The 24,066-nt window shown below is 37.3% G+C and overlaps 4 protein-coding genes across 5 annotated transcripts; 2 read left to right on the top strand and 2 right to left on the bottom strand.

The window, feature by feature from the left end:
- Positions 1-1,946: 1,946 nt before the first annotated feature.
- LOC118270284 (biorientation of chromosomes in cell division protein 1-like 1) lies at positions 1,947-11,858 on the bottom strand. Of its 2 annotated transcripts, XM_035585806.2 has the most exons (5): positions 11,571-11,858; positions 9,340-9,500; positions 5,771-9,051; positions 5,176-5,280; positions 1,948-2,302 (listed from the first exon to the last, which is right to left on the bottom strand). In XM_035585806.2, exons 1-5 carry the CDS (start codon positions 11,655-11,657, stop codon positions 2,118-2,120), a joined length of 3,819 nt encoding a protein of 1,272 aa, XP_035441699.2. In that variant the 5' UTR covers positions 11,658-11,858; the 3' UTR covers positions 1,948-2,117. The 2 variants fall into 2 exon arrangements, with proteins under 2 accessions (XP_035441700.2, XP_035441699.2); XM_035585807.2 differs by lacking the exon at positions 5,176-5,280 and having other exon boundaries at positions 1,947-2,302.
- Positions 11,859-12,293: 435 nt separating this feature from the next.
- LOC118270553 (uncharacterized) lies at positions 12,294-15,407 on the top strand. The gene is made up of 3 exons (XM_035586167.2): positions 12,294-12,467; positions 14,557-14,948; positions 15,176-15,407. Exons 1-3 carry the CDS (start codon positions 12,380-12,382, stop codon positions 15,344-15,346), a joined length of 651 nt encoding a protein of 216 aa, XP_035442060.2. The 5' UTR covers positions 12,294-12,379; the 3' UTR covers positions 15,347-15,407.
- On the top strand, positions 12,485-14,190 carry LOC118270552 (glutamyl-tRNA(Gln) amidotransferase subunit A, mitochondrial). Its single transcript, XM_035586166.2, has one exon. It carries the CDS (start codon positions 12,670-12,672, stop codon positions 14,143-14,145), a length of 1,476 nt encoding a protein of 491 aa, XP_035442059.1. The 5' UTR covers positions 12,485-12,669; the 3' UTR covers positions 14,146-14,190.
- Positions 15,408-16,345: 938 nt separating the features above from the next.
- Positions 16,346-23,877, bottom strand: LOC118270215 (cilia- and flagella-associated protein 206-like). Its single transcript, XM_035585651.2, has 12 exons — positions 23,534-23,877; positions 22,867-23,108; positions 22,462-22,639; positions 21,888-22,068; positions 21,396-21,588; positions 20,854-21,024; positions 20,319-20,429; positions 19,552-19,694; positions 18,890-19,014; positions 18,395-18,504; positions 17,270-17,501; positions 16,346-16,741 (listed from the first exon to the last, which is right to left on the bottom strand). The coding sequence occupies exons 1-12, from the start codon at positions 23,739-23,741 to the stop codon at positions 16,623-16,625; spliced, it is 2,013 nt and encodes a 670-aa protein (XP_035441544.2). The 5' UTR covers positions 23,742-23,877; the 3' UTR covers positions 16,346-16,622.
- Between the last annotated feature and the right edge of the window lie 189 nt (positions 23,878-24,066).

Raw genomic sequence — 24,066 nt, 5'->3', positions numbered from 1 at the left:
CAATAATTAAATCTTTCATAAAATATTTCTTTTTAAAACTACATTTAATTTTATAAGGCTTGTGTTACACTTACTGTTCGGTCGGAATCCGACTGCCTACTGGGCGGAATCCCATACTAGATGTGCTTATAAGCAACCGTACGAAAATAACTCGTACTCTATGATGGAATTGTGCCCTACTACTTTAGGCTGAGCAAGTGTCTAACCACGCCAGTAAGTGTGTACCCAGCCTTAGATCAATACACCCACACTTGTCCAACATTGGTGTTAAATGCCAATACAAATTGATCTCTACATTGATATGATTAGGATCTAATTTGTTTGCGCAGCAATAGTACAAATGTTTGGGCCAATAAATACACCAACGTTATGTGTGTGGCTTTGGTTGCGCTATTTTTAAATTTTTGCGCATTAGTTTGTCTGAATGACGTGATAGTCATCATTCTCTGTTTCACTTCATCGTGATGACGACCAACAATATTGTTACGTACTTTTTTCGATGTGTCAAGATTATTTCATGTCAACTTAGTCATTTTGTAATAAGGTTGAAAATGTATTAACAAATGTTTACAGACGATCTGTACCCTTAGTACGAGTTTGCTTCACGTTTAAAACGATCGAAAAGAGAGCGCGTACGGCGCTCTGATACTCGTAGATTACTTTAAACGTGAAGCTTTAAACTCAAACTAAGGTTACTGGTAAATACTGAACGAGATATTGACCCGGTAGGTTCAAAAGACCTCAATTTAAATCTATATTTAAGTATTCTTTATCCATCAAAACATTCTTAAAACAGATAAGATACTATTATCATGTTATCAAAGTTCTCAACCGGTATATTCCTAAATCCGTCAAAGATTTCTGCCTTACTGATTGAATTGATAATGCAATCAATTGCCATAAATATTTTTTTTAAATAAACATACCAAACAATGATTGTTGATGACACAAGGATTATTGAGATAATTTGATGCATTATCGCTTTAGAAATCATGGACATAATTAGGAAATATAATCTTCTGTTTATTGCTTATAACCAATTCCTATTACTTTTAAGGTTCCACTTTTGTAAAAATACAATAATAAATTACATCACCCTTTCATTTACAGAAGTATGATAGGTTCAGTAATTTAAAATTGTATGCAGTACACAATTTAGTAATACTTTCTTAGTAAATATAAGCATGATGTTTTGTAAATATTAACAATTTACTTATTTCCGCAAAGACAGACCATAAATGTATAAAATACAGGATATCATCAGTACACACAATTGCAAATACGTTTGATTTTGTCCCCCAAAATCCAAAAGATTAGTTTTGGGAGCTTTTCACACGTTTAAAAAGATACTTTCTCAATTAACAAATACTAAATCAGTTTAAAAGATTATGCGTGAACCTTATAAAATTAAATAAAAATATAGTTTTTATACAAAAATATTATAAAATTTACAAGAATCGGGTATTTCATTGCCTTGGAAAGATTATGGCTTTAAAATTATACCAACCTTATCATCATCACATGTCATTTACCTTGGCTGAAAATAGACCGACTTGGCTTATTGAGAACATTGGAAATTAAAATGTGAAGATGGTTGAATACTCAAGATGTGTATTGGGTAAAAAATGAGACATTTAAAAATAGTTTTATAGTAGTTAAACAAGTAATAAATAATAACATAAATATCAATCAATAAGTTAAGCTTGTAACTTCTGATAAAAATGAATCAATTCAAGAATATAGACCGAATTTATATTCTATAGTACACTTAGCAGGTTTTGGAGAGATGTCAATTGCCTCATGTACAATTTCACTCAACCGAATTTAGTTAAGAATCAGTGCTAAAATTATAACAGTGCCCTTAGTACGAGTTTGCTTTACGTTGAACGAAAACGAAAGCGCTTTCGGCGTTCTGATTGGCCGGTGCAAATGAACCAGCCAATCAGAGCCCGCAGAGCGAATACTAAGGGCACAGTATTCAATCCAAAATCATTGGATTGATTTGGATTTTTAACATAACTTCTATTCTTAATTTTGGATTGATATCAGTTATTTTAGCGGTAAGCAAGTGGTCACATTTCAGCTTCGGATAGACAGTAAAACAAATATTTCTTTACTTAAGTGATGTTATTCCTTCTGGACAAATAATGAAGTTTAGGCTTGTACAGGTCAGATGTATCGTACCTTTGTACTTTCGTTCGCGTGACGGACTTGAGCTTGCCATTTGGAGTTTGTGGAGTTGCTTGAGTATTCTGTTCGTAGTTTTCCACTGATTTATCGCTTGACGGACTGTTTGGCAAATCTGTAAAAATATATATATTTTGTTAATATTGTGGTTTGAACGAGTATAAAGTTAGGTCTCCCTGAAGGGTAGAAGAGCAGATACACAATATAACACTCACTTTTCATTGGTCATGTCATAAGCCCCAAATAATAGGGGGTGAAGAACAATTCTCTGTACTATTACTGAGAAATTTTCGATAAATCGAAATCTCAATAACACTGCCCGACCTGAGAATCAAAGCCGATGAACTCGAGGCAGGTGGCAGATGGCAGTAGTTGCTTGTAGATTATTTTTTTATTAAAAGAAGATGCTCGTTGACACAAGTTTTTTTAAACTTGAATTAGTTTTAAGTTAAAGCGATGGAAGCTAAAGAGGTATGCAGTAGGAAGCGCTTTAAGGTTACTGACTGCCAATTCCTGTGGGACAATGAATGGACATTATTATGTATGATCTTCACCGGAGGCCCAAACCCATCCCTAATAAAAGGCCGGCAATGGCCTCTTGTAACTCCCTTGGTATTGCAGATGAGCTGCTCCGTAATTAATACTTGTTTGCTCCGTGACAGATTAAAATATGATTTTCAACTTTAATGTTTTGTAACAAAAGACCAAAATGTATTTAAGAATTTTATCAATTCGGAGTACCTTGATGTGCTTGCGTACTACTTTGTTCAACCTTTTGAACGCCAGAGCGTAAACACATCGGCGCCCCTTCTACGCCAAGCCACAAATTCAGTACAAAAACCTACAAAAAAAATAGTGATTCCAACATCTTAACGAAAAGTTATCGATAACCAATGAATCCGTGCTTTTCGTTCTATATTTTTTTAATAAATATTATTCGTTGCATTGGTCTTTTATTTAACTTGACCCTATTTGGTATCATACTATCATTAAACAGCAGTTACTAAGTTCTAAGCAACCTAAAAGCAAACATTAGAACTACAAACGAATAAATCAATAATATAATAAGGTACATCACTAATCTGGTTCGTGACGTCATCCGCCGACGTGAAGACACGTCTCTGGCGTGGCTGGCACGACTTTTGACAACTTTCTCGCATGCCAGTAGGGATGTGATCATGTGATATTGTGGTACATAAAAAATAATAATATTTTATTATTTAAAACAATTTAATCATTTTACATATAATTATTAGTCGGATTCTTCGAAACTTGGCAAACTTATGTCATGCAAGTCCTTTTGCTGTTCAAATTTTAATATTACCACCGATCATAATAATGGGTTCCCTCTATCTGGCAGAATTTTAATGCTCCGAAATTTGTTTGGCATAACACACTTGGCAGCATCTTCTTTAAACGAATATACATATGGCATAAAAATCATTTAATATAATTTTTGTTTTGCCGAATGTTTATATGTCCGAATGTACAAAGGCACACTTTTAAGATGGTGGAATTTTATTTGGCATAATTATGTTTGGCAAAGCTTAATTTTGCATAATTTCGTTTCACATAACGTTTATTTAAAGCGACGATTGTTTGGCATAATTTCACTTGGCATATTAAGAAGATGGTAGAATAAAAGTTAGTGAAGTGACAGAACCGAATCGCTGCAAAACCGACTGCACGCAGTCTTGTTTGCCCTACCCCTAGAGTGCAATTTAAAATCGCGTAGGCGCGGAGGGGCGAGGCGGCCCGCGGGCTGAGGAGCAGGCGGCTATGAGCGAGCCGCCGCAGCTGAGGCTGGCCGGCGAAGCCGGCCAACAAGCCGAAGCTGCGGTGGTGAGCGAAAGCCGTCTGCGACGATTAGCGCGCGTGGGGCCGCCGAAGCCCCGCAGCGCCGGAGCCGTGACAGAAACCATGCTTGCTTGCATGCTGTTTGCTTGCTTGCATGCTGCATGCTTGCTTGCATGTTGCATGCTTGCTTGCACGCTGCATGCTTGTTTGCTTGCATGCTGCATGTTTGCTTGCATGCTGCATGCTTGCTTGCATGCTGCATGCTTGCTTGCATGCTGCATGCTTGCTTGCATGCTTGCGTGATAGATGAGTCTTTCAATTATTATGGATATGAAAAGTATGCCAAAAGACGATTCTAACTGTGAACATTCTGAGATATGATGGTTCTACTTTTTAATTATTATGGTTATGAAATTTATACCAAAAGACGATTCTGACAGTGAACATTCTGCAATATGATGGTTCTACCTTTCAATTATTATGCGTATCAATTTATGCCTAAAGATGATTCTGACTTACAAAATTATGCGGTTTTAATGTATTACAAATGATGGTATACCAAATGATTTTCTGCGAAATGAAGATTCTGCCATGCGTTGTTATGCAAAATAAAATTATGACCAAAAAAATTCTACTAATAAAGGTAGACCCCATAATAATAAATGTAGTAAAGCACTAGCAGACTCCCGTAGCGCTAATGACGTCACCGCTTGACGTCCATTCCCGTCTGTGGCGTACAGGTAACTGTCTATGAGCTCTTACATAGGGATGCGCGAGAGTGGACAGTAAACTATCGATTTAAGGATATCAATTATAAGTTCTTTTCCAGGTAATTTATCATGCATTTATTACGGTCATTTAATCTTCCGCTTAAACCAAGGCTACTGGTGTTCTGTACTAGTTTGTAATTTAAGAAAAACTATCAAAAAATACAAATTAGAAAAAAAGATGTAAGGATAAAGATGGTGTGCAATTGATGTGTGTTAGATAATAATGAAATGTCGTTATAAAAGAAAATAAAGGTATTATAATATAGTATCAATGAAAAACTTCAAATATACTAAAAGGAACTTTTTTTATTTAGTTCTTATGAGAGTTTCTTACTAAAAAACTACCTTTTCTTCAAATATAGTTTCTAACAACCTAACAATAAGTCCTACGTTTGTAGCTTTAATAGAAACATGTACTCACTATTAGTATTTCTCCTGGGTCTGGGCAAGCCAACCCGTCTCGCCCTACCCAAGTATTTAGACCTCGTCGGGGGGACCCTATTGTTGTTCGAAACCTCTTCGCTTTCTGAAAATTACATTTAAAACCTCTTTTCACTCTAAACTTTATGCTTATAATCGCAAGCGGAGGTATGTTTCCAGATTAGTGTTAATCGTAAAATCATTTTATTTGTATTTTACGATCTTATGTGGTCTGGATTTTATTATGAATAAATAAATAATGCTTTGCGTTTGGTATGCTAGAGATTTCTTTCTATAATGAATAATAATTCAACTAGAATATTACTCATGTGTTTTGTTGTAATATCGAACCTAAATATAGCCTAAAATATCGAATAGTAGGCAGAGGCAGATACACTATTTTGTTATAAACTAAGTATATTTCGCCAGCCATAATCCGAAACGAAATGAGGTTCTGTGCAATGAGAATTGTTAAACTGAAAAACCCAATAACACCTTAGTCAAAAGAGAAAGAAATAAGAAAGGAAAACATAATAAAAAAATGAAGGAATACATTTGCAAATGCATGATAATTATTGTACTAATATTATTCTTACCTTCCGTTGTCGATGAGATCTGATCGGAGTCGCTCATTTTTCTCATCTTCTTCAAAACATGCCTGTTGTTGTTCTCAGCAGGTTCTGTCTCCAATTTCCTCTTCAAGTGCAACTCATTATCAATGTTAGATTCCGTACAATAATCTATCGAAGGGTTCTCATCCTGACTTATAACGCTACCAAGTATAATCTCCATGACTTCTTGCCGAGATGTCTTGTTCACCATCTCTTCTAATTTAGCATCATAATCACTGGATAATTCGAAGGAGCACTCCGATTTTGAAGGACTAAATACAGGGGTAGGAGACTTAGATTCATATGTGTTGTCTATAGGTAACGATATCTCTGAAGCCAAGTTCACGTTTTTAATGACATTTTTAGCTGTATTCTGTAATTTGAAATGGCCGTTCTTGTAATAATTTATCACTTCAAAGTTTCCAAAGTTCGCGCATACTTCTTTTATTATATTCTCTTCATATGAATCGCAGTTTATGATGTGGATTTTGTCGGAAACTATGTTTCTTTCCATGTATGCTTTTAGGAAGTCGCTGTATTGGTGTCTCTTTAATTCTGCCTCGAATTTTTCATGTTCAGCGAAGTATTGTAAGTTTTCTTCGTCTGGTGTAACTGTGCGAACTATATCAGGTTTAGGAGACTCGGGAGATTGAGCCTCCTTCGATATTTCCTCTGATATTGTTGGTTCTTCTTTAATTACTGTTTCTGGCTCTGAATCTGCTGTGAACGTATTTTCTGGTTCATCAGTTTCCGATAGTTCTTCCGTTATAATAGTGACTTCGAAGAATTCTGTCCTCTTCTTATTTTCATCTTCAACTAAATTACCTAACGCGTCTTTCTTACTTTTCTCTGAAGCTTTACTGTATTCTGATATTTCTTCCATGAGCTGAGAAAATGGTTTGTTTTCGTTGTAAGTCTCATTTTTGTCTGCAGCTGCCTTTGCTTCGGCTTCATCAAACATTTCCGTGTCATTTGTCTGTGTGTTTTCAAGGTCCATGATTTCACTGGAAACTTTGCTTTTATCTTCTGTATTTATTTCTTCGACTTCGGTCTCATGTTCAGTAACCATCTCTACAGTTTCCATAGTCTCTACTAACTCTTCAGACTCTACAGGTTCTTCCACAACAGATTCAGTTTTGCTTATTTCAGTTTGCACAATACTGTTAACTTCATTGCCCACGCAAGCGAATTCTAGTTCAGGTCCAGGAATACTTGAATACACTTGACTCAAACTAGGCCTTACGTTAGCCTGAAATTCAAGCAGTAATGCAGCTTCTTGGTTCATTCTCTTCTGTTCTTCATCTAAAAACTTCCTCATTTTCATCATCCGTTTAGCTTCTTCCAGGTTGGCTGCGAATTTTGGCTTTTTTAACGTCACATCTGGTACAAAAGGTAATCTTGGGGGACTTGTGATAGGGTTCTCTAAATGATTTTCAACTCTGATGGGCTTTTGGTTATTTTTTACATCACTGGCCGTAGTTATTACATGTTCCTTGTCACTGGGGCTGTTAGATTCTCCGCTAGTTGAAGTATTATCTGATTTGGAGCTAGAGCTCTTTGTTTCTTTCTTATTTTCTGCTGTTTTTGAACCAGATTGATTCTGAGATCCCTTGGAGGATGAGCTGCCGTCATTAGAATCTCTGTCCGTTGAGCGCCTCGAGTGGTTGCCTCTACCTGAGACACTGTAATGGTCGTCAATATCTTTCTTTTCCTTTTTCTTATCTTTCTCATCATGTTTGCTCTTGCTGCTACTCTTCTTATCTTTGTCTGAACGATGGGAGCTGGATTTCGAATCTCTTTTATCCCTAGAACTCCTGTCAGAACTTTTCTCGGAACTCCTTTCGGATTTATGAGTCGAGGAAGACGAAGATTTCTTTTCATCAGATTTTTTATCATCCGAAGATTTTTTGTCATCGCTCGATTTTTTGTCGCTCGAGTGTTTCTGGCTTGAGCTTGAGCTGCGATGAGATTTCGAGTCTCTGTGGCTAGAGCTGCTTTTGTGTGTAGAGCTCCTGTGTTTAGAAGAGTCCCTACTATCCTTCTTGTCAGATCTGTCTCTCGACTTCTCCCTCTCCTTGTGACTGGATTTAGATTTGCTGTGATCATCTTTTGGTTTCTTGTCATGCCTGCTACTGTCTCTAGACGAAGATTGTTTAGATTCTGACCTACTTTTGTCTTTGCTACTTGAATGTCTGTGTGAATCCCTGGACCTGTGGGAGCTCTTGTGACTACTTTTCCGATCGTCACTCTTCTTATCTCTTTTGTCCTCTGAGTTCTGGTTAGCTTCAGGTACTTTCTCTGCGTTAATTTTGCTGTTAACATCACTTTCATAATCTATTTGTAAATTGTTGCTGTTTGAACTGTCGTCATACATCGGCGTATTGAAGGTGTGTGTCGTGTTAATATTCACTTGATTGTTGAACTGATACGCCAAGTTTGCTTGCTCACTATCCTTCTTCTCTGGTTTTGCTTCCAAGCTATTCTGTTCTGGGGATTTAGCTTCAATAGCGAACCTAAACGAACTTGGTTCCTTTTTAACATCGTTACTTTTGCTGTCCGAATCATTCTCGAAAGCCTGTTGGGCATCGCAAGAATTTTCATTATTGTAATTTCTAATTGGAGTTAATGGAGACATGTTCCTTCGCAAGGACGAATCGCTGCTTGAATCATCATCACTATTAACACCTACAGGTTTGAAGAAATGATCCTTATCATCTTTTGGAAGCGGTATTTCATCAGGATGGGGTGCTTCCAAAACTGTGTTCGGTTCTTTCGGAAGTTCAATTTTCTCAAGTTGTATATTTTCATTTTCTACCTTCGGCGGACTGTTATCAGGAGGCGGAATATTTTCTAGTTTTATATCGTCATGAGACTTATCAAGGTCCATATCAGAATCGTTTGTGAGTTCAATGACATTGTTTTGAGTTTCGCTTTCAACTTTGGGTTTCTCTATATCTGAAACGGAAGGTTTCTCTTCATCCTTTACATTGTCTACTTCCATCTTATGCTCTTCAAGATCTCCGTCCATCTCTTCAAACTTGTCATCGTTGCTTTTGACGGAGCCAGGGCTAACTGCCTCCAAATCTGTCGGTAGGAGATCATCTGCGCCTACTTTTCCGTTAGATGTCTCTGCAGTTGATTTCTTTCTAGGCACGCCTAAGTAGTTGTATACTAGGTCTTCTACTTGTGGAATAAATACTGACGCGACTTTTGGATTTACCACCTGATCGACAATTCTTTCTACTCCCTGTTCTAGGTAGTTACCACTGTAATGAAAAAGGGATACTATTAGCAAGTATATTAACAAAATTATACCCATTATACACAGTGATAATAAAATATAACAAAATCACTATTAGTGCCAAATTATAATTAAAAATGTATAATATTATTTTTTTATGTAAGTCCAATTATTGTGTGGTAATAAAACAAAATCTGTACAAGTCATTTATATTAACTTAGATCATTCTAAATATTTTGAATACAGCAAAGCAAATCAACTATAACACATCAGTTTGTCTATGACAGATGGTTGCAATAAAACAGTGACTTACTCCAAGATATGTTTTCTAAGCTTCTCGCGAAGCTGGTTCTTGTTGAGGTCTGGTTTCCAGCACTGGCGGGACAGGAATGAGGATACGGAGTTCTCAACACGCTGCCTTAAGTTCTGGTACGCTGGACGAGTGTCCACATCCGCTATGCAGTCCTTACGGAACTGGAATCAATTGATATTTCGAATTAATACGGTCATTCTTTATGTATTATTAGATTTGAATCTGCAAAGTCCAATCTTTGACTTTATTTAAATTTACTGTCATACTTAAGAGACATTTCATGATTACTTAAATGATTCCTTAGTAACAAATTTTAATCTGAAAACAATTTCTAAGGACTAGGTAACCATTAAATGACTTTGAGTATGGTGGTTGGACCATCAAAAATGTTTTATATTATTAAGGTATGTACATAGTTTGTTACACACTGGCAGGTTTCAGTGATAATTCAATACTATATAGATAATTTTATCTCTAGTTTAAATATAAATATGTAAAAGTATTTTGGCCAATCACAAAATTGCATTTTTTGCATATAATTGTGCACAATGTTCTGCATTGCATACAACATTGTTGTGAATTGATAAAAGAAGTAACTATCAGAATACTACAAATGTTAAAAAAAGGTTTATTTATAGTATACAAGCGACCCATTCCAGCTTAGCATGGGTGCAATGGTGATATTATACATATAAACCTCCTCTCTTGGATCACTTTATGTATTAAAAAATCTGTTGCGTAGTTTTATACATTTAAGCATACAAAGGGACATAGGTACAGAGAAAGCGACTTGGTTTTATACTATGTAGTGACTATCCTTGTATGTAAAATTATAAATGTGTAATTATTTATTATAAAATCAATGTCATAATTAAAAAAATGCACTTCAGACGTTAAAAATCAGTGTAACTAATCAATTAATCATGTTTTTATACTAGAACAATGTTCATAATTGAATAATTAAATTCAAACATATGGGCAATTTTACACTACTACAAGGTAGTCATCGTAATTTGTTACTTATACACAATTATCACATCAACAGCCTATTAGTGGCCACTGCTGACCAAAGGCCTCTTCTCACATAGAAAAGGTTTAACCATGGTTGCTTAAGCAGATACATTATTATCTAATGTGTTTGAAACACTCTCAACACTATTAAAAAAGTAAGGTTATTTACATAGATACACAAAACCGGCATTTTATTTATATTTTAAGTTGCTACTAGTTAAATCTAATTAATACTACCTATATTAGCATAGCATTTGTGTATAATAATATGAATAAATAATGCTGGCCTTCAGACTATTGGAATGTACTGATTATGAGCTTTTATTTATTTGATTAGTTACTTACACAAACATTGAATAAGTCAATTATTATATTTTTAATGGAAAGATATTTTTAAACCTATTGAGCTTCTTGCTCATTCTTCTCCATAAGAATCTACAACATGCAAATAGCTTCAGAGGACTGACTGACAGATATATTTTTTTTAATATTGTAATATTTGCTTTGACATTCAGAAGTGCCTTCCTGGTCTATTTGAAATAAATAATTTTGACTTTAACATGCAAACTAAGCAGTTATTGAATATCTGTACCATTCAAATAAAATACCATTTCTAGTGTCATGTTAATATTACTTTAATTTAATGTAAAAGTCAAAGTGTATACTAAAATAACTTATATCATATATTAAGTAAGGTTTTAGATTTAGTTTGTTTAACAACTCATCTATAATTCTTTTAATAATTTACATTATTAAACAAAATACAAAATTTAAGAACATTTTGGTTATTTTGATGGTCAAATTGCATTTCTACAATCTAACTAAAGTAGTGCTTATATTTTATCATTATTTAATTTTAGTATTTACCAAACATAATCATAATAAAATATTGAATCTTGTCAGCTCTTGAACACAATCAAAATCAACCATTTTCATTTTCAATTAAATGGTAATAAAATGATACATATCTATTACAATAATTGAATCTTTTGTAAGTTTTCATGACTTAAACTAGACAATAACTTGTAGAAAGATAGCTTTTAGGGTGTAATTTTTTATCAATAAGCTATCTACAAGAATTAATATTGAATTATTGATAGTTCTACCATGTTAGAAGAAAGGGATAAGGGACACACAAGGTCAGAGAAAAATGGCGACTTCAGCCCTACATACATCACCAGGAGCACAATTTGATAATATTAATTAGATAGTTAACTTACCTGATCAAATATACCCTTCGATTTTAATTCATATACGAGTTGATCGACAAGACGCGGATCCCCGGGCATGTATTGCAAATGCGCCATATTTATGGCATTTAATAACTACGACACTAAATTATAATTAATATTTAAGTTTAAGCTAATAAATTATTGCTGTACTAATATTTATTTGTGGAAAATTAACTATTTAAACCATCTACGAAAAAAGAAATACGACAAGCACAGCGATCTAAGCACTCAATATTTTAGGGATGCCCGATGCCGACCGAACTGTCATCAAAACACAACATGATTCGCATGACTCTTGTTGATGGTATCGATGATTATTGACTTCAATCGATAATATAAAATCAGTAGTAAATGTAATGCTGAAGTCAGCTGTAATAATCAGTGTTGAATTGATTTTATAAAAATTATGAAATAACATAACAATATCCATTAATATTCAGATTTACACAGTCAGTATTTTGTTAAAAATATGCTGGATATGTCAAAACATCAAATTAAAACGTAGAATTCTAAGTCTATGTTACAATTAATGTAATATGTTTATATTATGTATATTTCAGGTCTTTATAAAATTGTATTGTAGTAATATCAAGGGAATATTGATCACTTTTGTTTGAAACTTGGTACATTTAAGTTTTTGTATAAAAATGCTGAACGATAAAATAGAACGCAGTTTTATGTTATGACAAGTTGACAACTGACAAGCGGAATCAACCAATCACAAATCAGTAAACATTTTACTTTTGAATTTCGTTGTTGTGGATATTTCCAATTATTTCAAAACAAATACGTTCAAAATGAAGACGATATCGGTAAATTATGAAGATCACGATAAACTATATTCGGGTTTAATTCAGCAAGAGAAACAAGAAAGTGTCGCAAGTGGTAAGTCACAGTTTTTTAATAATACGTTAGCACATCCCGCCCAAATTATGTGAACACTGAGCATTTCAGATTGACATTTCTCACTATCTTTGCGTATTTTTGTATTTGTCCCGTGCCATCAGCTGTTAAAATTTCTGTTAATAACCTATGCCACTTCAATAAATGCATTTTATGTAAAAGGAACGAAAGAAAACCAAAAAACATGAATAAATTAACGGGTTACACAATAAAAATGGTCCACCAAGCCTTTTCTGAGAAAATGTTGACTCCTACCAGTTTCATCGATTTAAGTTTGCAGCGAACCAAACAGAACAGAGATTTGAATGCATTCGTGTGTGTAACTGAAGATGCTGCTGAAACTCATAGTATCGAGAGTGAAAAGAGGTTTTACATCTCGAAACAGCCGAAGGTATTGGACGGCATTCCTATCGCTATGAAGGATAACTTCTGTACCAGCAACATACCTACAACTTGTGCCTCGGAGATGCTGAAGAACTTCGTGCCGAGCTATGATGCGACAGTGTACTCCAGACTCAGACGTGCGGGCGCTTGTTTGATCGGCAAATGTAATCTCGACGAGTTCGCGATGGGCTCAGGAACAGTAGACTCTATATTTGGACCAACCCGTAACCCTTGGCAATATGACAAGAAGAAGTGGAGGATCTCAGGTGGCAGTTCTGGGGGCAGCGCAGTTGCGGTTGCATCAGGGTCTTGTTTAGCTGCAATTGGCTCAGATACCGGCGGATCCACAAGAAATCCAGCAGCATTGTGTGGTGTTGTGGGATTAAAACCTACCTATGGACTTGTATCCAGACATGGTTTAATACCGTTAGTAAACTCAATGGATGTGCCTGGAATATTGGCTCGGACTGTTGAAGATGTTACCACAGTATTGAATGTAGTCGCAGGACCTGACGTAAATGATTCCACAACTATTAAAAAACCATTTGAGCCTATAACATTGAAAGATATTGACTTATCACAAGTAAGGATAGGGATACCTAAAGAATATCACTGTGAAGGTATGAGCAGAGAGGTAATAGATATATGGGGTCTTGTGGCAGATTTACTGGAACGTGAAAAAGCACAATTGGAAGTAGTTTCATTGCCATACACTTCAGCCTCAATAGCAGTTTACTCTATCTTGAACCAGTGTGAAGTTGCCAGTAACATGTCTAGGTATGATGGGATAGAATATGGCCTCAGAGCTAATGTGAACAGTTCTACAGAGGAACTCTATGCGTTAACCAGGCATCAAGGCTTCAACAAAGTTGTCCGATCAAGAATCCTGGCTGGCAACTACTTCTTGCTGACAAGGAACTATGTGAAATATTTTATAAAGACTCTCAAACTAAGAAGGTTGATAATGGATGACTTTAAAAAGGTTTTTAGTCCAGATGGTGGGGTGGATTTGCTGCTGACGCCTACTACTTTGTCTGATGCCCCGTTATATGATGAATTTGCTGCCAAACACAATAGGGATCAGTGTGCATTCCAAGACTATTGCACACAGCCAGCTAACATGGCTGGCATACCTGCCATTTCTATACCAATCACACTCTCAAGAGACAATCTGCCTTTGTCTCTGCAACTAATGGGCCCACCACTGTCAGAAGAATTAATGCTCAATGTAGCAAAGAAGATCGAAAGTCTTGTCGACTTTCCTATCCTAAAATAAATAGTTTTAAAAAATCTATTAGTAAATTAAATAGTTTAGTTGATATTTTTGTCTTTTTATTTTTTTCTTTGACTAATATAATTATTACTACTAAACAGAGTTTAATTGGTGAGTGTTTGCCTGCACAATATCTATCTGTAGAGTTTGATAAAGCTGAAAATTTAGTTTAAATAAATCTGCAAATCTTTCGAATGGCGAAAAGACCTTGGTTCTTGTGACTTCACCGACTTCACTCATTAGGCTAAACACAACAAGCCTCTCATTATGGCTTTCTGTGAGGTTGTGATTTTAATCTGGTCGAGCCGGCTGATAAGTGCTGAATTATGACCCCAGAAGAGTTTCGAAATACTGAATTGGTAGTTCTTGCTAGTCTTTGTGTATTTAATTCCAATCTACATATTTTATTTCCAGCGGCCCTCACATCAGAGATCCTATCGAAACTCAACATATCCATCGATGGCTTACCTCAAAAATGTCAACAACTGCTTAAACAGGCAGCAGAGGCACAACAAGCAATGGACATCAACCAACTCGATCCCATCGCCATCTCCCTACACCAAACTAAAGAAATATCGGAGAAACTAGAAGACGAATATGAAATATTAAAACTAAAACAAAAGAATAATGAACTCCAAGCGAAAATAGACCGTAATAACAAGTTTTTGGAGGGTTTGAGGAAAGAATTGGAGGATTCTAGAAATTCTTTGGCAAGCCAGAATCCGAACCCGGAAAATATTCAGGATCAAATCAGACAGCTGAAACAGAAGGTGGCTTCTTATGAGGAGAGCTGTGAGAAAGCTAAGGTGAGAAGTCTTCATAGCTTCATTTTGTTTTGTTTATTACCTATGCCATTGGTGTTAAACAAGCCGACAGATCACCTAATGGTCGCTCATAGCCACCGAGGCAACACTAGAGAACTAACAAGTGCCTAGCTGGCTAGACTGTGACTATTGTTAGATTTAAATGTGATCCAAATGCTCTTTAGTTTAAATCAGATCCCCTAAAACATTTTATTTTTCTCAATTTCCAGTCAAAGTTCGCGAAGCTGTCAGTACCAGACGCCATATTGCCGACGTCACTCACAGCACTAGTGACGTCACTAGTGTCGTTACGAGAAGAGGCTGCCTCCTTGAAGCTAAGAGCTGATGATGTAGCGTTGGCCAGGGAAGCCAGAGACACGTTCATTAGGTTACGAAGATAATTGTTAAGATATAGCTGTAATGTTACTGTAAGTATCTACAATATAATATTATGTACACATAGTTTTGGTTTTATTTTGATAACTATGGCAAGAATATACACTTGAGAGCAAAGAAACGGAACCACTAGTGTTTTTTATTGTAACTTTAGTGAGACATACTAAATAAATTATTATTTTTTTAACTAACTCACGTAACTGTTTGACGAGGAACTCGACTAGTTTCCAGCCATGCTAGAGGCTCATATTCACTAGTGTTTTACCCTTTCTTGATTAATAATTTCTGATACAAGTATTTTATTAATTGGTAAAGAATGTCGTATAACGGCACGTCTATGGGCGGCGGCGATTGCTTACCATCAGAAGAGCGATACGATAGTTTACCAGCTTAAACTATAAAAATAATTTTCTAAGACATTGGTCTTTCTCTTAACCTCTCTTTTCACTACTAGCAGTGAAAAGTAGGGTTGCAATAGGTACGATTCCTTTCTCCGCTTATATCTTCGGAGATTCATAAAAATTTATAACTGCATACCTACATAATGGCGCATTTACATTAGGTCGGTCACCGAAGGCGGCGGCCGCATTCGGTTTAACTGAAACGCTTACCTAAAGGCCAAACCGAATACGGCCAAACGAATACCTGTTTATATTAGTTGGTGACCGAATACGGCCTGCAGCCGAATACGGTCTAACCGACTAATGTAAATGCGCCATTAAGGTTATTTTGAAGTACTCTGCAAATTTTTGGCGTAATTTATACGTGGTAAAGAAATACTCATGTTCCAAATAGATAATTATTTATTAAGGCAACACTACAACAAGGTCTCATAATCTAATAACGATTATTCATAATCATAACACCAGGCATCGAAAACACTTTCGTGATAGATTTACAACAACCAATATAAAATTCAAGTTAAATACAATTAACAAAATTAAAAATCACATTTATCTCATTAAATAGTTAACTACTTGATGAAGAAAAAGTTTGACCCCAATTTTTGTCTCTGGTTTGGTATTGTAGCTCTTAAACTGATGAGCTAATCTCGATGCAACTTTTGATAAAACTCCAACAAACAAAATTTCGTATAGTTTACTTGAGAGTTCTCGACTAGTTTCAAGCTACGACTGGAGCTCATAATCATGAGCAACCTGCGCAACGACCAACTAGCTATTCTAATTATATTTAGATAAAAAAAATCTTATGAAAGGTGAACGAATGTAACCAATCGCCATTATAAAAAGATAAAAATATGTATAATTATGAATAAATAAATTAGTCCGATTCCTCGTACTCGTCCGGGAAGTAAAAAGTTTTCTCCTCGCTTACGGACTCAACCACACTGTCCTCTGCCGGATTTAGGCACGGCCAAGTGCACGTCGTTACTGTTTTAGCTGTAAAGATAATGTCTTTAGAACGGTTTCAAATGCCATTTAAAAAGGATTGACAAATGTAATTATGGGCAGATGTGCTCCATCGTAGGCCGCATCATCACTTACCATCAGGTGAGATAGCGGCCAAACGTCGACCCATTAAATGTAAAAAAAAACTCTTCTTTCCGCTAAAATTTGTACAATTTATTTTTGTGACGTGTCTAGATCTTGTATAGAATCCGCGACATGTTTAAACATGTCGAACTGGTGACAAGACGGTGTCGTGTTACGTACAGTACCCTTAGTACGAGTTTGGGCCCGACATTCTTATTGGTCGGTGCGAATCAACCAACACAATGAAACACGCAAGGGGTAAACGTAAAACAAACTCGTACTTAGTTTATAATTTGCAGAACTCTTAATAATGAAAAGCGGATCGCTTTTAAAAAAGTTCAGGTTTATCAAAAAACACTGCTGTCACCGGACAACAACACTCTTTGCTCTTTTTATTCAACAGCAAGATATTGATCTTACAGAAACAAAACTCACGTTTAAGAGCCTCCATAGAGTGTTGAACCTTCAATTCCATGACATGTTGCCCATAGCCCCGCTGCCCCCTAAGACCCCATATGAAGTACTGGCTGTTGACGGTGTTCATCCCAGTGTCCTTGTGGGTCTGCAAACTCTTGTCTCTCGGCTCCACCGTCTGACATTGTATGTCTGAACGAAGGTGGCTGTATTTCGTTTGCGTTGAATGCGTCTTACAGTTTACTATCGTGGCCTGAGGATGTGGAAAAGGGTTAAATGTTTTTTTGGATGGTAATAATAATTTGATGGTTTACTTTGAAGTGAACTGCGATCTGCCTAACGGGTTACCGGGGCTCCGGCTCGAAAAGCAGAAGAAGGAACGGGGTGATTTTTAGTCAGTAAGAGTTACCTACACTCCCTCTTGCCTTGCCCAAGATGGGAGAAGACTGCTTTCCCCCTCCCCCCTTGTGTTTAAGTGGTCTTCACATTACCTACTCAAAAGTACCTAAGGAAGTAAGAATGCAAATTCTCCGTTAACCGGCTTGTTTTATTCTACGTATTTGCGATTATTATGATCTGATTTAATAACTTTAGTTAACGTCGACGTCAGTTGGACCCCTGAAAGCCAAGATCTTACCAAGAATATAATAAGTACCACTCTCAGAGGCTTGTAGGATGCTGATCGCAGTTGATATAAACAAAATCTGGGGGCCTACTCTAATTCAACGAACGAACGCAAAAGCTTCGCAGATTGCATACTAAAAATTCTATTTATTGCGAACTTTCGTGAATAAAAATGAACGAATGAAATGAAGATAAATAAATAGGTTTTGATATGAAACTAAAAATAAAACGTTATTTCAAGTAATTCTATTAATAAACCAATAAAACCTACGGCCGAAGATTAAACGAAACTTCGCATTGGAGAACCGGAGTAGCCCTACTAGGGCCTTAGTCTTCTATTACAATTGTAGAAGACTAAGGCCCCAGTAGGGCTAGTGCAAGAGGGACGGAGCTATGTAGGTTGTATAGCTCCGTCCCTCTTGCACTGTTCAGTGATCGACCATTCTGACACAATTGTAATAGCAGACTAAGGCCCCTGGTCTCTCAGATTAAAGTGTCAACTAGGGGAAAGAGACAACGCACCCATTGGCAAGCTCTCCTCTTCCACTCCCAAAGGTCCCAACTGTAGTGCTTGTCTTTGTACGTCGGTACTGGATGTAGTTCCGTCTGGATATCCTTCTCGAATACTTTTACTGAAACATGATACACAGATTTATAGAATAAACACAAATATAATTATTTGACAGCATGTCATGACAGAAAACCGACGTGAAACAACGCTTGCGTTGTGTGAGTGAGATTACTGAAGGCCCAATTTCCCCCTTTCCAATCTTCCCAATCCCCGATTGCCGAACAACAACCCTTAAATTCTTTACCCCCAAAAAGCCGCCAATTCCTTACGGGCGTGTTTCATAAAAAAAAAAGGGCCCCGAGCGTAGCTTGAAACTAGTCGAGTTACATCCTCAAATAGATATATGAGTAAGTCGTAATTAATCACAGAAACTACGATGACAGAAATTTCTAGAAGCGTCCATGAGCTGTATCTACGTAAATATCTGTAGTTAGTATTGTACTTACTCTTCGGTACTCGAAGCACAACAAGATCAACGATGTCCTTCACGTTGAACACGTTCTCTACAATGTTCAGCAAGTTAATGAGGTGCGGGTTGTTGCGGGCGTAGTGCAGGACTTCGTTTATGTACCTGAGGGAAAGATTGAAGAGGCTTAGGGGTATAGGAGGCTCACTCTGCTTCAAAGTATAACAGATAAGTTTGTAGAGACACAAATGCTGACTTTACTAATTGCGATGAGTATGCTAGTTAGAGAGCCAGTCAGTCAATCGCTTGCCGGACCGTAGGAAATATATCTAGATACTGTGTTTCGGGTATCTTATTTACTTAATCCGAAATCATTGACCCTGAACTTAATTTATAGCAGTAATAAGTGATGTAGTGTACACAAAGATTATAATACAGTTACAACTACAACCTACAAGTTTCTTGACTTCCTGATAAAACTCGCCGTGGGAATGAGATTACTAAAGATCCAATTCTTGCAACTTCTGTGGTGTTGCGAGTGTCCATGGGCGACGATGATTTCTAACAATACCATATCATAGAAAAACAAGCCATAGTGTTGTTATATTTTTTTGAAAGACCACCAAGATCATAAATTCAGAATATTCTTCAAATTATAAGCTTTAAACCAATAAGTTTCTTGACTTCTTAATAGAAAATTACCTCTCAGGATCCTTACTAAACCGGGAAGCCATTTTAACACTGCAGAAACCGTAGTAGCCGCCCTTGGACTTGATGAGACCTATTTTTACGTTGCTTGGCACCAGAGCACCGACAACCAGACATAGCGCGCAAAATCCTAAGAACTGAAACACAAATAACGGTAGAAATTTATACTATGGCCATGGGTGATGCGAGTTGTTAGTGTCGCCGTACACAGGCTACACGCGACATCCACAAACGCCGCCACAAGAGGCAAGAATCGGCCACAAGAGGCAAGAATCGGCCACAAGAGGCAAGAATCGGCCACAAGAGGCAAGAATCGGCCCCAAGAGGCAAGAATCGGCCACAAAAGTAGCTAAAGCGTGCGATAGCCACTTTTGGCCGATGGTCGACACTTGCGGTCGGTGATTGCTACTTTTTTAACCCAGGCATGCAGTATCATAATGGACTCGGACGTTTAGTCGCCGGTGCGGGCCACAAGAAGCAAGCTGCGAAGCAAGTGTGAGGCGAGTCCATATAAAAATGTATGAAAATTAGAGGAAATATGCCAGTGGTGATGTTTTATGGTTGTGGCCCGTGGCCCGTGGCCGTGTGCCCTTAACAATCAGGGGCCTTAGTCTGCTATTACAATTGTGTCAGAATGGTCGATCACTGAGCAGTGCGAGAGGGACGGAGCTATGAAGGTTGTATAGCTCCGTCCAATTGTAATAGCAGACTAAAGCCCCTGGTGGTACGTTCGCTCGTTTGCCCCCAATCGTAATGCATACCTCTGCTTGCTTGGTCCCGGAGAGCTCTGAGCTGCTTGAGTAGCTGACGTAGTTGTGTAACGAGGCCAGTGATAACCTGTCTCCTGTGCTCGGCGGGTTGTTGAGTCTACACTGAACGTTAAGAAGACCATTTATTTAACCAAACAAAGAACGTCAAAAACTATACCTAAGTTGAATACACAGAATGTCTGCTGTCTACCTAGTAGTTCATAGGGCTTCGTAAAAAGGTTATAAAAAGTTTAGCGCGTTGGCCCCACACTTGCAGATGCACTAGTAAGCGCAATGTGACTTTTACCAACTCCCCCTTTCCAATCTTCCCAATCCCCGATTCCCGAACAACAACCCTTAAATTCCTAGCCCCCAAAAAGCCGGCAACGCACTTGTAACGCCTTTGGTGTTTCAAGTGTCCATGGGCGGCGGCGATTGCTTACCACCAGGTGATACGTCTGCTAGTTTATCGGCGTGTTTTATAAAAAAAACAATATACTTGATATAAAATGGAACCTTATCCAAGAAAAAAAAACTATCCACTCACGTGGTCAGTATTAACGGTCTTCCCTTGGAGCATTTTGCTGACAACTTTGACGGGCATCTTGATCTTATCTTGGATGTCTCCCATGATCCCCATCAGTCGGTTCACGGTCGATACTAGGTACATCACGTTCTGCATTGCTCGCCAAACCTCCCACAACTTTGTGAACAGTGGCTGTAAAAGAGGTGACAATAAAAAATGTTTGACATGACTTTGAAAATCAGAAGAAGCCTGTATAAAAGCAGATCTGGTTTTTCTTAGACGCCACGTAACTATAAACTGTCCTTTTTAAACTTTGAACTAGTGAGTTTACAAACATACAAGTTCATATATGTACACATGACATTCAGACCAACAATTTGTGGATCACACAGAGTTGCTCCGTGCGGGAATCGAACCATTGAAAAATGTCAATCATTCATAGGTTAGGAGCATCGCAGATTAGTCACCATTTTGCAAATATACAATGAAAATCAAGGCGTCCATAGAAGCTCGTGCTTCTTCAAATTAACCAGGGACGTGCCAGATATCAGCAATATACTCACAAACACATTCTGCACTGGCACAGCCGCTTTATATTTGACCGCAGCATGCAACTCTTGGAGCACTGCCTTCGTCCTTTCCACATATGTAGACCCCTTGTGCGTCATATACTCCACATCAGCCAATAACTTGCGAATAAATACTTCGTACTGACGGTTGAATGCAAGCAATTCAAACACTTCTTTGTAATCCTCTCTATTCATTTGAAAATATCAGCAAATAAATTAAAACTTCAAAAGTTAAGAATCTTAGTAGAAATGCTTATAGAAGTCAGTCTAAACTAGGCAGCGTTAATCGATTACCATCAGGCGATCTGCCGTATGCCGTAAAAACCTGATCATCCCCTCCCGTCCTCCAAAAAGGCAGTTAGAATGTCCATTGGCGGGGTCAATTGCTTACCATCAAGTAACCCGTCTGCTCGTTCAACTCAACTCACAATGAATTAATAATTTCGCTAAAAGGCCTAAAAGTATCCGAATAATAAACAGACTTACTTAGTTAGTTCACTGTGATCGTCCATAGTTAGGTCTACTATAATATTGCCAGTTTCCTCCTGTATCGCGATGGCGTCTTCTATGGCGGTCGTGAGTTTGTTCACTCTCTGCATCACTGTTATTAGGGAATTTGATAGCAGCGACATGCAAGCCTTACCCGCGTCGACCAAGTTTAGAGGCACTGCAAGTTAGGAGGCAGAGAAAGATCTTATAACAGCAATTAATAGTGCTTTTAACATCAAAACCCCTGTAAGTTAGCTAGCGAAATCTGATGTATTTTTTTAAACACATTAGAATTTTCTCCTGTGTGGGTGCGTTTACAAACATACAAGTTCACATACACATGACACCCAGACACGAAACAACTATTTGTAGATCACGCAAAGAGTTGCTCCGTGCGGGAATTGAACCCGCTATACGTTACACAGCAGCCGGTTCTCCAGCCACCGCGCCAACTGTGCAGTCGAAGTAAATGGTATGTAATATGCACTTTTCAAGATTTCGGTGCAACTAGAGTTGTTTCGAAGTTATTATATTCAAGAACGTAAAAAGGTATCTGAGAAGAGATACTCACAATCTGGTATTCCTTCACCTCCCTTACCGCAGTCCCTGTTGAAGAGTCTAACTCCAGACGTGTAGCCCAAGAGTACTTCCAGCTGGACACTCTTGTCACTACGAGGCAATGCCACAAATGCCTTCAGGTCTTCCATACCGAAGACACTCTCTAAAGCCGCCATACCTTCTTTCAACGTCTACGATATTTTTAACAACGAAAATAATATTGTATTAGTCCCAAAGACAATGGAAAGGGAATCGTTATTCTGGTGTGTTGTAATAAGAAATTTTTATTTTTCTTTGCCTTTGATACCGATTCGCAATGCACTTCATATTGGCAGTCCCGAAACTCAAGGTATCAAGTAAGGTAAGGACTACTAAAGATAATAAACTCTATATTAAGGTTGGCATATAATCTACTTACAACAATATAGCTAGGATTTCCCAATCCACTCGCCAGGACGAAATATATAGACATCTTTCGAAACAGCTTGTGGTACTCAGCCTCATTATTAGGGTCAGGGTCCATGTCCAAAATCTCGTCGACTAGGGGAGCCAAGCACTTGTTGATGTGGTCTAAATGCTTCTCAATCAATATTTCCAGTTTATCGTAGTTTGTTTGTAAAATGAACTGCATTTTTAAAGTATTTAATGCAGTCCCATCACCTGAAAAGAATTTACAGTGGCTTTCGTATGATAATAAAAATTTTGAAGGAGGTTCCAGCTTACAAAGTCTGTTTGTAAATACTATTTACTGCTTCATCTTTGTCCATTTAAATGTCTTTTTTTAAAGGGGGAAAATCATCCAGTCACTACTCTTGCTTTGGGCAAGACGAGAGGGAATGTTAGACCCTTACTGACTAAAAACTACCCCGTTCCTACCCCTGCTTTTCGAACCGAAGCCCCGGTAAACCCGCTAGGTAGTCCGCAGCTCAAGCATTTAAATAGCTGAACTGATTTTAGTGAATCTAACTAAAGAGGAACAAAAGATAAGTCATTAACTTCTGTTTTTGAGGGAGATGAAATAGGATTGATTGGATTGAATCCTGCCTATGTAAATTTAAAGATATCCATTTAAAATCTATACTCACTCGTCAGCATACCGACGCACTCATCAACAAAATACGCCAAATTGTTCCTGTTGATAGTCTTCGCGAATAGCTTCCCATACTTGGGGTTTAGTAGGAACAAGTCTATCAAGTAGATCACAAACTCGGGGTCAACCGACACATTATTGGCCTGACAGTCCCTAGTTATTTCATTGGCCATGTTCTTTATAACGTTTTCGTTGCACGCCATTTTAATGTTTTTTCAGAACCCTCTCCCAAAAATATCTAAGTTATTATTGTACTCGAGTTATTGTTGCTTGGCAGTGTTTCGTTGCGTTGGTGATTTTGACATTAAATCAATGGTAAACGTTTCCATGGTTTTTGAAATGAATAATGAAATAAAAATATTGTTTGTTTGCTAACCTCTTTACAGGACACAGATAAAACTAATTAAAACTCTTGTTCATCATTTGTTATTACATCCTCCTCCTCCCTCCTTGCGTCGTTTATCCTCAATGCTGAGGGTCGTGACCCCGACGAATAACTCTCTGGTTAACTATATTTCGCCATGCTGT

Source organism: Spodoptera frugiperda, chromosome 13 (assembly GCF_023101765.2).
Source record: "Spodoptera frugiperda isolate SF20-4 chromosome 13, AGI-APGP_CSIRO_Sfru_2.0, whole genome shotgun sequence".
Taxonomy (NCBI): Eukaryota; Metazoa; Arthropoda; class Insecta; order Lepidoptera; family Noctuidae; genus Spodoptera; species Spodoptera frugiperda.
This window is presented reverse-complemented; position numbering and strand designations above follow the sequence as displayed.

Bases quoted from the DNA above. Each gene is read 5' to 3' on its own strand.
- LOC118270552 (XM_035586166.2), top strand. From the start codon at position 12,670: ATGAATAAATTAACGGGTTACACAATAAAAATGGTCCACCAAGCCTTT.
- LOC118270553 (XM_035586167.2), top strand. From the start codon at position 12,380: ATGAAGACGATATCGGTAAATTATGAAGATCACGATAAACTATATTCG. The intron at 12,468-14,556 runs GTAAGTCACAGT...TTTTATTTCCAG, and splicing joins ACAAGAAAGTGTCGCAAGTG to CGGCCCTCACATCAGAGATC. The intron at 14,949-15,175 runs GTGAGAAGTCTT...CTCAATTTCCAG, and splicing joins AGAGCTGTGAGAAAGCTAAG to TCAAAGTTCGCGAAGCTGTC.
- LOC118270284 (XM_035585806.2), bottom strand. From the start codon at position 11,657: ATGGCGCATTTGCAATACATGCCCGGGGATCCGCGTCTTGTCGATCAA. The intron at 5,281-5,770 runs GTAAGAATAATA...TGTAATTTTCAG, and splicing joins GATCTCATCGACAACGGAAG to AAAGCGAAGAGGTTTCGAAC. The intron at 2,303-5,175 runs GTGAGTACATGT...ATATTTTTACAG, and splicing joins ACCCAGGAGAAATACTAATA to ATTTGCCAAACAGTCCGTCA.
- LOC118270215 (XM_035585651.2), bottom strand. From the start codon at position 23,741: ATGGCGTGCAACGAAAACGTTATAAAGAACATGGCCAATGAAATAACT. The intron at 17,502-18,394 runs GTGCGTTGTCTC...CCACATCCTCAG, and splicing joins AGAGGAGAGCTTGCCAATGG to GCCACGATAGTAAACTGTAA. The intron at 16,742-17,269 runs GTGAGTTTTGTT...TTATCTTTACAG, and splicing joins CTCTATGGAGGCTCTTAAAC to CTAAAACAGTAACGACGTGC.